At 48.0% G+C, this 12,810-nt stretch overlaps 1 protein-coding gene across 1 annotated transcript in view; it reads right to left on the reverse strand.

Moving 5' to 3' along the window:
- LOC129863726 (collagen alpha-1(XI) chain-like) overlaps window positions 1-12,810 on the reverse strand; it is a 132,801-nt gene that overhangs the window by 14,079 nt on the left and 105,912 nt on the right. Inside the window, exons 32-54 of the mRNA XM_055935923.1 lie at window positions 12,485-12,529; window positions 12,192-12,245; window positions 12,029-12,073; window positions 11,838-11,891; window positions 11,629-11,682; window positions 11,458-11,511; window positions 10,348-10,545; window positions 10,081-10,134; window positions 8,968-9,075; window positions 8,524-8,631; window positions 7,086-7,193; window positions 6,744-6,851; window positions 6,542-6,595; window positions 6,236-6,343; window positions 2,873-2,926; window positions 2,330-2,437; window positions 2,062-2,115; window positions 1,875-1,928; window positions 1,460-1,675; window positions 1,185-1,238; window positions 967-1,020; window positions 461-568; window positions 109-198 (exon numbers count right to left, since the gene is read on the reverse strand). Of these exons, the coding sequence (XP_055791898.1) occupies window positions 109-198; window positions 461-568; window positions 967-1,020; window positions 1,185-1,238; window positions 1,460-1,675; window positions 1,875-1,928; window positions 2,062-2,115; window positions 2,330-2,437; window positions 2,873-2,926; window positions 6,236-6,343; window positions 6,542-6,595; window positions 6,744-6,851; window positions 7,086-7,193; window positions 8,524-8,631; window positions 8,968-9,075; window positions 10,081-10,134; window positions 10,348-10,545; window positions 11,458-11,511; window positions 11,629-11,682; window positions 11,838-11,891; window positions 12,029-12,073; window positions 12,192-12,245; window positions 12,485-12,529 (1,944 nt within the window). The remainder of the gene's footprint in view (window positions 1-108; window positions 199-460; window positions 569-966; window positions 1,021-1,184; window positions 1,239-1,459; window positions 1,676-1,874; window positions 1,929-2,061; window positions 2,116-2,329; window positions 2,438-2,872; window positions 2,927-6,235; window positions 6,344-6,541; window positions 6,596-6,743; window positions 6,852-7,085; window positions 7,194-8,523; window positions 8,632-8,967; window positions 9,076-10,080; window positions 10,135-10,347; window positions 10,546-11,457; window positions 11,512-11,628; window positions 11,683-11,837; window positions 11,892-12,028; window positions 12,074-12,191; window positions 12,246-12,484; window positions 12,530-12,810) is intronic.

A 12,810-nucleotide genomic window follows, 5' to 3' on the forward strand; every position in this document is an offset into this window, starting at 1 on the left:
ACAACACAGCGTCATACACACAGCCCCTATGTATAGTAGGACATGGGTTAGAGGGGACAGTGTGACATGGTTTAGAGAGGGACATGGTGGTTTGTCGGGGACACTTACCGATGATCCCTTAGCTCCTTTAGGTCCAGGAGGACCAGGTAATCCTGGGGGTCCCAGGGGACCAAGAGGACCTGAGGGGCCAGCAATACCCTGGAGGGAGAGAGGGAGGAAAGAGAGGATGAAAAAAAAGTATCCTTGTTGTCATTATTTTGTGATCAAACATTTTACTGTGCTGTTTAATGACTTGATATGATCTACGATATGCCCGACCAAACGAAAACATGTAACTATTGGGTTAACTAATGTCAGGCTGAGTTGGAGCCTTGCTATAACGTTTTGTATGTGAGTATCCTTCTTGTTATAACATTATATGTTATTTGAGTGGGGGGGGGTGGGGGGGGGGGGTTCTCACATTGTCTCCTTTGGGTCCTGATGTTCCCTGGGGGCCTGGCAGACCTCTGTCACCCTTTTCTCCCTGCTCACCTGGGGGCCCGATCAAACCGATAAGACCAGGGTGGCCCTGAGGAGAGTATCAGAAACATACAGATCAATGAACGTACTTCAATAATCAATCAAACGCCGAATTACTCACGTCTTGTCTCCCTGCCAACCTTATATCATTAGTGTGATGACTCACTGCTCGGTAGCTGATGCCAGATAAACAATCGATAGGTTTGAACGCAGAGCAGTCAGTCATCATTGACTTGAATGTGTACGGTATGCATTACACAGTATCTCTATCGTCACGTTTCACCTGCATCCCTATGGGCTATTAGACATCAATCTCATTAACAGTGGAAGATCAATACCGTATGTGATATTCAGCCATGCATGCAACAGGTATTGATGTAAATATTTCACTGTAATATGTACAGTGTACAACGTGTGGTCAATACTCTGTTGAAAGAGGGGGCTCACCTTTTCACCCTTAATACCAGAGTCTCCCTTCAAACCGGGTAATCCTGGTGGGCCCTGCGAGGGAGAGAGGAGTAGAGAGAGAGATGGAAATAGAATGGCAGATGGGTAGAGAGGGAGGACAGATAATATTACATGTCTGACCCAATAAGACAAGGTACTGTGAATCCTGTGACATCAAACAACCCAGGGTCAAGGGTGAAAGGGTTAGCTGTCCTCACCATAGGTCCAGGGGGTCCGTCAGGGCCTGAAGAACCCGGAAGACCTTGTTCCCCCTGCAAACATTCATAGAGTCAATGCTTTAACCCACTGATCTTCATATACAATATTGGTATTATGACCTCATGCCTATAGCGTGTGCTTTTGTAGCAATAGCTTGTGTAGATCAGTCACCATGCTAATCTATGTGTGTCGTGGACATCCACAGTTACTGCCCCTAGTAACTGTAATGGCTATGACACAAAGAAGTAAAAATATGAAATAATGCTGTACTCACAACTGGGCCAGGGATACCTCTGAGACCTTCCGAACCTTGCTTGCCAGGTGCTCCCTGAGGACCAACTGGGCCTGTCTTTCCCTGTGGGCCCTCCAGACCAGACTCTCCCTTGGCTCCCTTCTCTCCTTGCCTGCCCTCGGGTCCAACTGTTCCATGGGGGCCTCTCTTTCCTGGTGGGCCGGAAGGACCAGACTCTCCGGTGGGTCCAGGGGAACCCTAGGAGGTGAGAAAGGATAAGGTTCACATCACGGGATGAGAGCAAACGAGTCGCTGGAGGAATGAGCGACTCGGTGCTAAAACTCTTGTACCACGCCGCATGTTTACTGTAGCTCCCGTCAGATATGAGACCTCGTTCGAGTTTGTTAATGCCTGTTTGTCGTTGGACAGGTGTAGTAATGCGCTAGGTGAGACTCACAGGTTGACCAGCCTCTCCGTCGTCTCCCTTGTCACCAGGAGGACCGTCTAAACCCTGGGAGGAGGAGAAAAAAGAGACGTAAAAGTTGCGTAACGTTGGACGGATAGAGCACAGTTTGGGATTTTTTAAACGTTTCAAGTGGTACCTGAGGTCAAAACAATATCATTGTAACATTTCAGTTGCTTACAGCCTGTCCGATCTCGCCAGGGGGACCAGGATCACCAGGGAAACCACTTGGACCCTGGAAATGAAATCAAACAAAACGCTCATTATCTAGAGTGACTCTAGGGATATTTATTAACACATAAAGGGAATCCGTCATACTTTGCCTTCCACTGACAACTCATTACAAATCCATAACATCCTTTGGAATGCATTAACATGGCAGTAACAGGACTCAACTGCAATATGGGTAACCTGTGGGTAACCTACAGAGACGTGTAACCAGGACTTACAGGACTTCCTTTAGGACCGTCGTCTCCAGGGGGACCTTTAGGGCCGGGGGGTCCAGCAGAGCCAGCGGGACCGCCCTCTCCCTTCTCTCCTCGCTCTCCTCTTGGGCCCTGCGACAGTGTGTCACCAGTGTGTTTACAGTGTTCTTATTAGTGTGTCACCAGTGTTAGTGTGTCAATAATGTGTTCATGTCAATGCACAGTAGGGGTGTGCTTAACACACTCCATGTGGTTGGTGGGCTTTCTTTTATAATGGTTTTAATTCAAACTGAATTGATTGAGCTATTGTTACGCTAATGGTGAAGTTGACATTTCAAAACGGGGTATTGAATTATGTAATTGTTACAATAGCAGAGAACTAGTCTCATTTTATCTGTTGTAATACATGAATGAGTCGGGCAATTATTGCATATGCAGCAGCGTAATTCTTTTTCTTCTGCTGAGAGGCAGTTGTAAGGTTCTGCTGTGCTGCGGTGAGGTGCTGTGGTGAGAGTGTTGTTATGTTGAATGATGACGGCGGTGTGCGGGTTCTTTCGGTTCTCTTACAGGTCCGCCAAGTTCTCCCTGAAGACCAGGCTCTCCGCTTTCACCCGAATCACCCTGAGAGACGGAAAGAGAGACGGAAAGAGAGACGGAAAGAGAGAGACGGAGAGAGAGACGGAGAGAGAGAGACAGAGAGACAGAGAGAGAGACAGAGAGAGACAGAGAGACAGAGAGACAGAGAGAGAGAGAGAGAGAGAGAGAGAGAGAGAGACAGAGAGACAGAGAGAGAGAGAGAGAGAGAGAATAAAAACAATTCAGTTCAGTGAACCAAAACGACTCAAAAAAGTCAGATTTACCGACGTCCTTGGTCACACCCAATCGGGGATAGAAAGAGATGACACCAGAGGTTTCAATCCATCACAGCCAGTCAGCGCTGGGCCTGGAGCGGGCAGAGAGCGGTTGACCTTTGGGTCCTCCCTGGGTCTCCTCCATACATCCTCCACTCTCCCTGCCGGTCTTATTGGGTAAAAGGCCCAGGCTTCAGGCTCTATCATTATTCAATGTCACATAAGCCCAGTCGTCACAGTCCCCATCGAGACATAAACGTTGCCAGCGCACGTGTTCCTAGAGACAATGTTTACGTAACCCTGGTCTGCGGGATGGGAGAACAAGAGACAGAGCAAAGTGCCTGTCTCGGCCTATTTGGATCAAACGTCACAGAGCCGAGCCAAGCGGTGCCTAGTGTACAACCATAAACCTATTCTCCCTCCTGCACAGACCTAGCTCTGTATTGTCGTACCCATTCCGAGTCTAAATAAATAAGCATCTCGCCTCTTTCCCAAAGCGTTCTTGTTTCTGTCAGGATGTCCACTCCGGGCAGCAGAGAGAGCAGATAGAGAGGCCTGTTTAAAGGCATGAGAGATTCTCTCCTAAGCTATTTCTAAAGATTTTACACAGCCCTGTGTATCTGGCTCTCTGGGAAGCCTATCGTTCTATCCAGAATGGCACCTTATTCCCCATAGTGTGTGTGTGTGTGTGTGTGTGTGTGTGTGTGTGTGTGTGTGTGTGTGAGAGAGAGAGAGAGAGAGAGAGAGAGAGAGAGAGAGAGAGAGAGAGAGAGAGGAGAGAGAGAGAGAGAGAGAGAGAGAGAGAGAGAGAGAGAGAGAGAGAGAGAGAGAGAGAGAGAGAGAGAGAGAGAGAGAGAGAGAGAGAGAGAGAGAGAGAGAGAGAGAGAGAGAGAGAGAGAGAGAGAGAGAGAGAGAGAGAGAGAGAGAGAGAGAGAGAGAGAGAGAGAGAGAGAGAGAGAGAGAGAGAGAGAGAGAGAGAGAGAGAGAGAAAAAAAAGACCAAAAGACAACCACTCTGATCCGTAACACACCAAAGCTGCTGTTAGCAGGCCTGGCCTAACCCCTGCTATAAAAGCTGCCCAGAACAGCGCAGACCAGATTAGCCGTAGAACGGATTGCGATTGTGGTGAGCTAAGGTTTTGTTTGAGGAAGGGGTGGATGTGTGTTCCCAGGGTGAAGGTCATTCCGTCGACTGGACCAGAAAAAAACTATTCACGCCACTATCGCAGTAGAACGTGCAGAGAGGACGGTAGATGCGGTAGACGGTAGAGCCCCCCGACGGCGAGCCAAACGCCGAGGCTTATTTTCGAAGAGGTGTTTATAATAATGCACTCAGCAGCTCAGCGTCTTAGGTACAGTCGCTTGGAGAATTTATTCACACTTCTACTCACTGCAGCGCTAATACTGCTGAGGATGACTACCATTAAGCTGTGTGTGTGTGTGTGTGTGTGTGTTAGAATTATGTTAAGGGTTAGGAGCTACGGTTAGTTTCAGGATTAGAAGCTTGGGTTAAGGTTAGGTTTCTGGGTTAAGGTTAGGGTCAGGGTATGCGTTAGGGTTAGGAAAAATTTGATTTTAAATGGGACTGAATTGTGTGTCCCACAAGGTTAGCTGTACAAGACTCTCTCTGTGTGTGTGTGTGTGTGTGTGTGTGTGTGTGTGTGTGTGTGTGTGTGTGTGTGTGTGCGTGCGTGCGTGCGTGCGTGCGTGCGTGCGTGCGTGCGTGCGTGCGTGCGTGCGTGCGTGCGCGCGCGTGTGTTGCTCGCTTTCACTTGAGAATGAAAATGAGCCTTTCCCATTTCAAAAATGTGCTTTAAAACAGCAGCATCAAATATTAATGACGGCGAAAGCTTTGCAATGATGAATGAGTGGCGATCTGAATCACAGTATAGGTTGTACTGAAACTTGTTGGACCTCTTGCACAGTAAGCATATCTGTGTCTTGTTGATACTTTAAACCAGAAATACACAGATAGATGAAACACTTTTTGTCTCTGAGTTCAGCAACATGGTAAATAGATCTTGCCATCCACTCTGGACTGATGTAAACCATGGGCATTTTCTCTGCAGGAAAAGATACGTAACTACTATGTGTCCCAATACTGTCCGAGTCCTCTGTTATGTATATCTCAAAGTACTAGAAGAGCCATGGTGGATGCCCTATGCTCCCAATGGGGTCAAGAGGTCTAAGCCAAGTGGTAGGAAGCTGCACTTCCTGATTTGACATCATCTTAGATTTGGCTCTTAGATTTGGTTCATTAAGAAATGCTAGCGGCCATGACTGAATTCAAGCGTGAGTTGGTTTCGGGGTGTTGGGTGTGAGTTGGTTTTGGGGTGTGGTTTTATTTGGGTGTCTCTTGTCTGTGTTAGCAGGTTTGTAAGAGTTATCCAAATTATTTTGCCAATTAGCTTCAGCCGGCTGGTGTGCGAACATGGCAAAGTTGGTCCGGCTTTGAATAGCCTAGCTCTGGGGATAGTTAGGGACTGTCAATAAATGACACAATGTAAATGGGATAATATTTTAATGTTGCACATTTGTTAAGTGTCTCATTAAATGCTTTCAATATTTGTAAATTCATTCCTACAATTTATAGTTGTTTTGAGGTTTTTAAGTAATTGAAACTCGGAGCTATTGACATTTTTAAAATATTTTCCCATGTACATTGTGTAATTTAGTGATGGTGCTTAACTAGTCCCATAGGAATATCGAATGTCAAATCGAATTGAATTGACCATGGACATTATGATCAGGTCCTGTGCAGCTGCGCTCTGAATTGATGATTACTTGGGTGTTCCCAGCTGTGGGCATGTGGGCAGGATTAAAATAAAACCAACCCACGGAAGACTCTTACGGTACCCTTCATTGCGTGAATTTGTTTTCCATATAATTTCTCAAATCTCTGTTTTGGATGAGACATATTTACACTTTGTAGTACATTTTGAAACTAAAATAAAAGTTTCTGACTCATATCGATGCCACACAGGCCATTTTCACTGTTGCTTTTTAGGCGCAATCGCTCTTTAAGCCTACTATGAAAGGGTTCTACATTGAGGTGAAGGGTATTAACAGGGGGACCTTACCTTCACTCCAACAGCACCGGGGTTTCCAATACCACCAGGGGGTCCCTGAGGGCCGTCAGCTCCTGGGGGTCCGGAGGGGCCTCTGGGGCCAGGGGGACCGGGAGGACCCTAGAAGGGAAGGAGAGAAGGAGTGATGAGTCATCACACACACGTGGGAATAAAATATGATCATATATATAGTAATCTGACAGTGCTAAATTCATTGTATACAATCCATACAATACACTCAATATCGGTACATTAGTATTCTGTTCTATTTCATTCAACTCTAAAGGTATATTGTAAGAGGATATTAGGAAATCTTACCATCTGACCCACGTCTCCGGTTTCTCCCTTCTCACCGCCGGGACCAGGCAATCCCTGCAGTCAAACAAGACAATGGCGTCAGTCACAATCACAACAACAGAGCCCTATGGGCCGTGGTCCAAAATCAGTGCACTAAATAGGGAAAAAGGTGCCATTTGGGACACGTCCAGCGACTGTCTCTGGTTCTGGCGGTGGTTATGACCTGCAGTCCAACTGGGCCTGGGGGTCCGTTGAATCCTCTGGCTCCTTCATCTCCCTTCTGGCCAAACAGACCCTGCTGACCTCTGGGACCGGGCTCTCCATCAGCTCCCTACACACCCGAGAGAGAGAGAGAGAGAGAGAGAGAGAGAGAGAGAGAGAGAGAGAGAGAGCGACAGGGGGGTTGAGGGGTTGAGCAAGGGCGAGAGAGGGGGGGGCAGGAGAGGAGAAAGAGAAGAAGCATGGGGGCTAAACGTTAGCAAATACTGTAGGCCAGAAGTGACATCATATATATAATGGTCGCATCCAGATCTAATACACTGGGGGGGTTCAGCTGGATACTTACAGCAGGACCAGGCGCTCCGACTGGGCCTTGGGGACCAGTAGGACCAGGTGGACCATGCTCTCCTTTGTCTCCTTTGCTTCCCTTCTGGCCTGGCTCTCCGATCTCTCCCTGGTGATAGAAACCAAGACGACAAGGCCAGTCAACACAACTCAATGAATCCCGTTGCGTCAACTCACTTCCATCCTGTTGAGTTTGTGTGTTCATCTAAGTCAGAGGAGGCTGGTGGGAGAAGCTATAGGTGGGTGGGCTCATTAAAAATGCCGGAATGGAATACATGGAACGGTATCAAACACATTAAACGGAAGGAAACAACATGTTTGACTCTGGTTCCATTTATTCCATTCCAGCCGTTACAATGCGCCTGTCCTCCTATAACTCCTCCCACCAGCCTCCACTGATCTAAATGAAGATGTGTGTGTGTGACTGTGTGCTTGGCAGGGATATAAGACCGGTCTCAGGGCTTTTGATATGTCATTGTCAACTTCAAATGAAATTCGCTGACACACTGTCATAACTCAGAGTCACATCCTAGAACGGGTTTGCTGTCTCTCTGTGACAAAAGACTAGCGGCCTGTCACGGATCCCATTCACATCTTCTTCGCACTGCATTTCAACAACAAATGTAAAAAGTGACACCAGCACATCACACCGTTAGGCACATTCAAACGCATTCACATTCTTTGAGTGTTTAAAATGATGGGAAATCAGACTTTCCCTACGCCAACCCAGAGAATAGCTGGTCACGTGGTTATTGCTTCTGTGGAGTTCTCCTCTCTGTTCCCAGTGGTAAAGGCCTTATAATGAGACTGTGGATAATGGATAATGTTAGTGAGATCTTCGTTGTGTGTGTGTGTGTGTGTGTGTGTGTGTGTGTGTGTGTGTGTGTGTGTGTGTGTGTGTGTGTGTGTGTGTGTGTGTGTGTGTCTATCGGAATGTCAAATACCTCAGTCCTCCAAGGATACGAGATTCAATTACAGCTGATCTTCACACAAATGTTTATCTTGCTATCTCTGTCTCTCTCTCTCTCTCTCTCTCTCTCTCTCTCTGTCTCTCTCTCTGTGTCAGTGTGTCTCAGAGTGTCTCAGAGTGTCTCAGTGTGTAGGAGAATTGTTCCTCCTGCCTGTGAGTCGGCATACTAATAGCAGGGCATCTCTCTACCATCTGAAAAATACAACAATTGAGCGACATAACGGGTTCAGCTTTGTGTCAACATTACAGACTTAATGACCTGTAAGCCAGGGAAAACCCTGCCTGTCAACACCACTAAGGAAAGGGTCAGAATATGGAAGCCCGGACGCCTTCTGACTTTGATCTAAATCATCACGTCGAGTGTGTTTTTGTGTGTGCGAGCACATACGTGATCACTTTTATATACATTCAGTCGCACACCCACACCCACCCACACACACACTACTCTTCCCTCAGCGAGCCAACCCACCTTGTCTCCATCCTCTCCTGGGGATCCAAGAGGTCCAGCGGGGCCAGGCAGACCCACCGGTCCCTGGACACCGTCTCTACCAGCGGGGCCTTGTGGTCCTTTCTCTCCCTATAACATTTGTACAGCACATTCCATTGCATTCTATTTCAGCCATGTACCAGATATTATCGTCTGGAGAGACTTAATGTACTGCAGGGTTGGGATCCATTCCGTTTTCATTCGGTCAATTCAGAAAGTAAAATGTTTACTTCCTGAATTGATTGAATTAGAAAGGAACTGACGCGAACAACTGGTGCACTGTACAACAGATCAATTCTAACGAGGAGGCTAAGACAGCCCTGGGATATACCGTAGCTGAGAGAAATACGTTTGTTTCCCAACAACAGGCTTCATGTTTAAACTAGTGACGTGGCCAGAACCAGGCTGGACTGAACTGGGTCTTACCGGTCCACCCTTCTCTCCTGCGGGTCCTGGGGGTCCCTGAGGTCCTGGTCGTCCGGGGAGTCCGGTGGGTCCCGCTGTGCCAGCAGGACCACGCTCACCAGGGGAACCCTAGAACACAGGGAGAGACACGGTCACTACAGCTCGCTACTTGTACTACCTGAATCCAGAGCCATACATTTAGAGAGTTGGGCAACTTTATGAATTTCAAACATTGTTCTTACATGTGATGTTAATGGGGCGTTAACATGGCTGCCATGGGATTGTTGTAGTGTCATGTAAATGTTACATAATGCTCATTCTAGACATTATATTCCTGGCTCTGCCTACATTGGCACTACCTTGACACCTCTCCACTTTCTGTAAATCCAGGGCGTACTAGTCAACAACAGGTACTGTCACGCCCTGACCTGTTTCACCTGTCCTTGTGATTGTCTCCACCTCACTCCAGGTGTCGCTTGTTTTCCCCAGTGTATTTATCCCTGTGTTTCCTGTCTCTCTGTGCCAGTTCGTCTTGTATGTTTCCAAGTCAACCAGCGTTTTTCCCGTTCTCCTGCTTTTTGCATTCTCCTTTTTGCTAGTCCTCCCGGTTTTGACCCTTGCCTGTCTCTGGACTCTGTACCCGCCTACTTGACCTTTCTGCCTGCCTTGACCTCGAGCCTGTCCTCCACTCTGTACCTCCCGGACTCTGAAATGGTTTGACCTTTTTGCCTGTCCACGACCATTCGCTTGCCTATTCCCTTTGGATTAATAAACATTGTAAGACTCCAGCCATCTGCCTCCTCTGTGTCTGCATTTGGGTCTCGCCTTGTGCCTTGATAGTTAGAACCTGAACGTTACGCAAATCTCCTAAGTAGGTGGAAACCTGTACTGCGTAACTAATTATCAAACGATGAATATCACCGGCACATCACGTGCTGCATCTTAACACAACTGATGTGCTCAGCTATGAACCGTATTCCCACAGTCAGTGTGTGTACGAAATAAATAGAGAGAAATAGAACAAAAGAAAGAGGGATAACGCTGGCACGACGGAGAGAGAAATATTGATGGCGTGCAGGGAGTGAGTGTTGAAGAGAGGATGTTGGTGGATGTGTGCTAATCATCTGTACTCACAGCAGGCCCAGGTGGGCCGTTGGGGCCTTCGCTCCCTTTCAGGCCGTGAGCCCCCTGTCGAGAGACAGAGAGACACAAACCTTTAGAGGACGCACCGTGCACCTCATCCTTGGTTAATGCCGGGCGGACCCCCCTCTATCTATCCCAGAATCCTGGTGTGGGAATCTCAGGTTAACACAACAAAGGCAGCAACAAACTATTTGGATTGATCTGAATCGTATTTATCCAGAGATTAGACAGCAATTATGTGAGGTGTGTGCTACTTACCACTGGTCCGGGTAGACCTCTCTCTCCTGGGAACCCTCTCAGACCAGGGGGACCGTCCTTACCAGCCGGGCCAGCGGGACCTGGGTCACCCTTAGCTCCCTCTTTACCAGCAGAACCAGGAAGACCCTGCTCACCGGGTGGGCCTGGGGGTCCGGGGTGGCCACGTTCTCCCATTGGACCCGTCTCACCTGTGGGGCCCTGTGGATGGGGAGAAAGAGAGAGAGAGAGAGAGAGAGAGAGAAACAGAGAGAAACAGAGAGAAAGAGAAAGAGAGAGAGAGAGAGAGAGAGAAAGAAAGAGAGAAGGAGAGAGAGAGAGAGAGAAACAAAGAGAAAGAGAGAAGGAGAGAGAGAGAGAGAGAAGGAGAGAGAGAGAAACAAAGAGAAAGAGAGAGTGCGGTAACATGAATAAGACAACAAAGTGAATCGGGGTGTCTGCACAGTATGAGTACAGGGTGACAGAGTGTGAGAGAGTGGGAGGCAGCTAACCCCCGGTATTCGCTAGTCACTCCACGAAGGCGTCATCCATCTGCCAGAATAATAGCATCAATGCATGTAATGTTCTCAATTAGCATTAGGAGAGAAGCTCTCGGGTGGAAATGGCTGTTGACTAAGCATGCATAATGAATGAACAACCTAGTGCTAATATCTAAGAGGATAAACAACACTCTGACAGTCACCTCTAACCAGATACGGATAACAGAAAATCCCTTCTGGGTGCACAACAAACATAGCTAAAACTCACTATGACTGCCTTACGACACCTGTAAGTCACCCTTATCACACTCTTGTGACACATCCTGCCCACAATCAGAAATAATCTTAGTATCTTGGCCGAACACGTCTGGTTTCCATCCTCTCCTTCTAAATCGGGGACTAGTTCAGAGTGCAGACCGCGTTGACACGACGCGAGTCGCGCCACGCTACTTATTAGCTCATCAGTCAGCTACTACTCCTATACAGACATGATCTGTCCACGTCTACCTGTTGACGAGGCCAGTCCACTGAAAGGTATTGTATTGGGTGTGTTTTTCCTCCCAGTATCACAGAGAGATATGATACAGCGGGATACGTGTGTGTTAGTATTGTGGCGGTGCGTGACGGAACTCACCTGAGGTCCGACCACTCCTGGGGGTCCAGGTGGGCCAGTCTTGCCTTGGAAACCCTGCGAGGAGAAGAGAGAATAAGAGCGGTATAAGAAGGTTGTATGTATGAGGTTCGGGAGAAGTGAAACTCTGGCCTATGACACTAGGGACAGGTCCACAACAGCGTGTTCACTCACAGTCTCTCCTCTCTGTCCAGGGTGTCCGGGCAGACCATCTTTCCCAGCGGGGCCCTGAAAACACAGAAAGAGAACCTCAGTAATGCTACACATACGCACTAGTCCACCGTTAAAACACTATAGACTTAAACAGAGGACAGGCATTATTATGTGTGTGTTCAAGTGTTGTGTTGTCATTTTTTTTTGGGGGGGGGGGGGGGGGGTCTTACGGGTGGGCCCTTTGGTCCGGGGAATCCTGTTGGTCCCTGAGGCCCTGGAAGACCCTGAAACACACAAGCAGACGATACAGTCAATCAATCATTTATCCATCAATCCATCAGTTATCAATAACCACTATTGGAAATGGATCATATTGATACAGATGAATAGGTATTTGAGTGAGGGACGCTCTAGTACATACCCTCTCACCGGGAGGTCCTGGAGGGCCGTCACTTCCTGAGGTACCCTGGGAGACAGGAAGGAAACAGGAAGTGGTCAGAAAGGACTCAGCCAATGACAGACAAGAGATCATGATAGCGAGGCATTACGTGAGCCATGTCATATTGGAAGACACCCCAACTCACCTTTGGTCCAGCTTTTCCTGTTGGTCCCCTTGGTCCCCTCTCTCCACGAGGCCCCTGGGAGGAGAGAAAGAAAAAGAGAAGGAACGTCAGGAGGGAGGAATACCAATAAAGTCGATACAACACTCGGAAGATATCCTTCACCATTAGAGGACGCTCCCCTTTCATTCCCTTAACTTCCTATTGGAGGGCCAAGGGAATATACCATAACCTGTGTCACCTGGACACACCGTTGTCATGGTTGCCTACAGTATATCGCCAGCGGATAGTGGAGGTCAAAGAGGCGGTCGACTTACCGTTGGTCCTCTCTGTCCTCTTGGGCCAGCCTTCCCTGCAAGTCCCTGTGAGGAACCATAAGAAATACAGAGGGTCAGAGGTCACCGGTCGCCATGGTAACGCATTTGAGACCGCCCTGACCTATCTAACCAATCAGATCAACTAGAGCTGTAGCATAAATAGGCCCCATTCTCACTGTCACCACGGCTACTTCAACTAACACTGAGACGTGTTCCTCAGTCAACCGTCGCTCTGGGTCCCTCTAGATGAGACTGTCTGCTAAAGGACTTACATTTAAATGTAATGTATTCACCTATCTACGGTAAGACTCTTTCTCCGTCTTTGT

This window comes from Salvelinus fontinalis, chromosome 10, assembly GCF_029448725.1.
Source record: "Salvelinus fontinalis isolate EN_2023a chromosome 10, ASM2944872v1, whole genome shotgun sequence".
NCBI lineage: Eukaryota > Metazoa > Chordata > Actinopteri > Salmoniformes > Salmonidae > Salvelinus > Salvelinus fontinalis.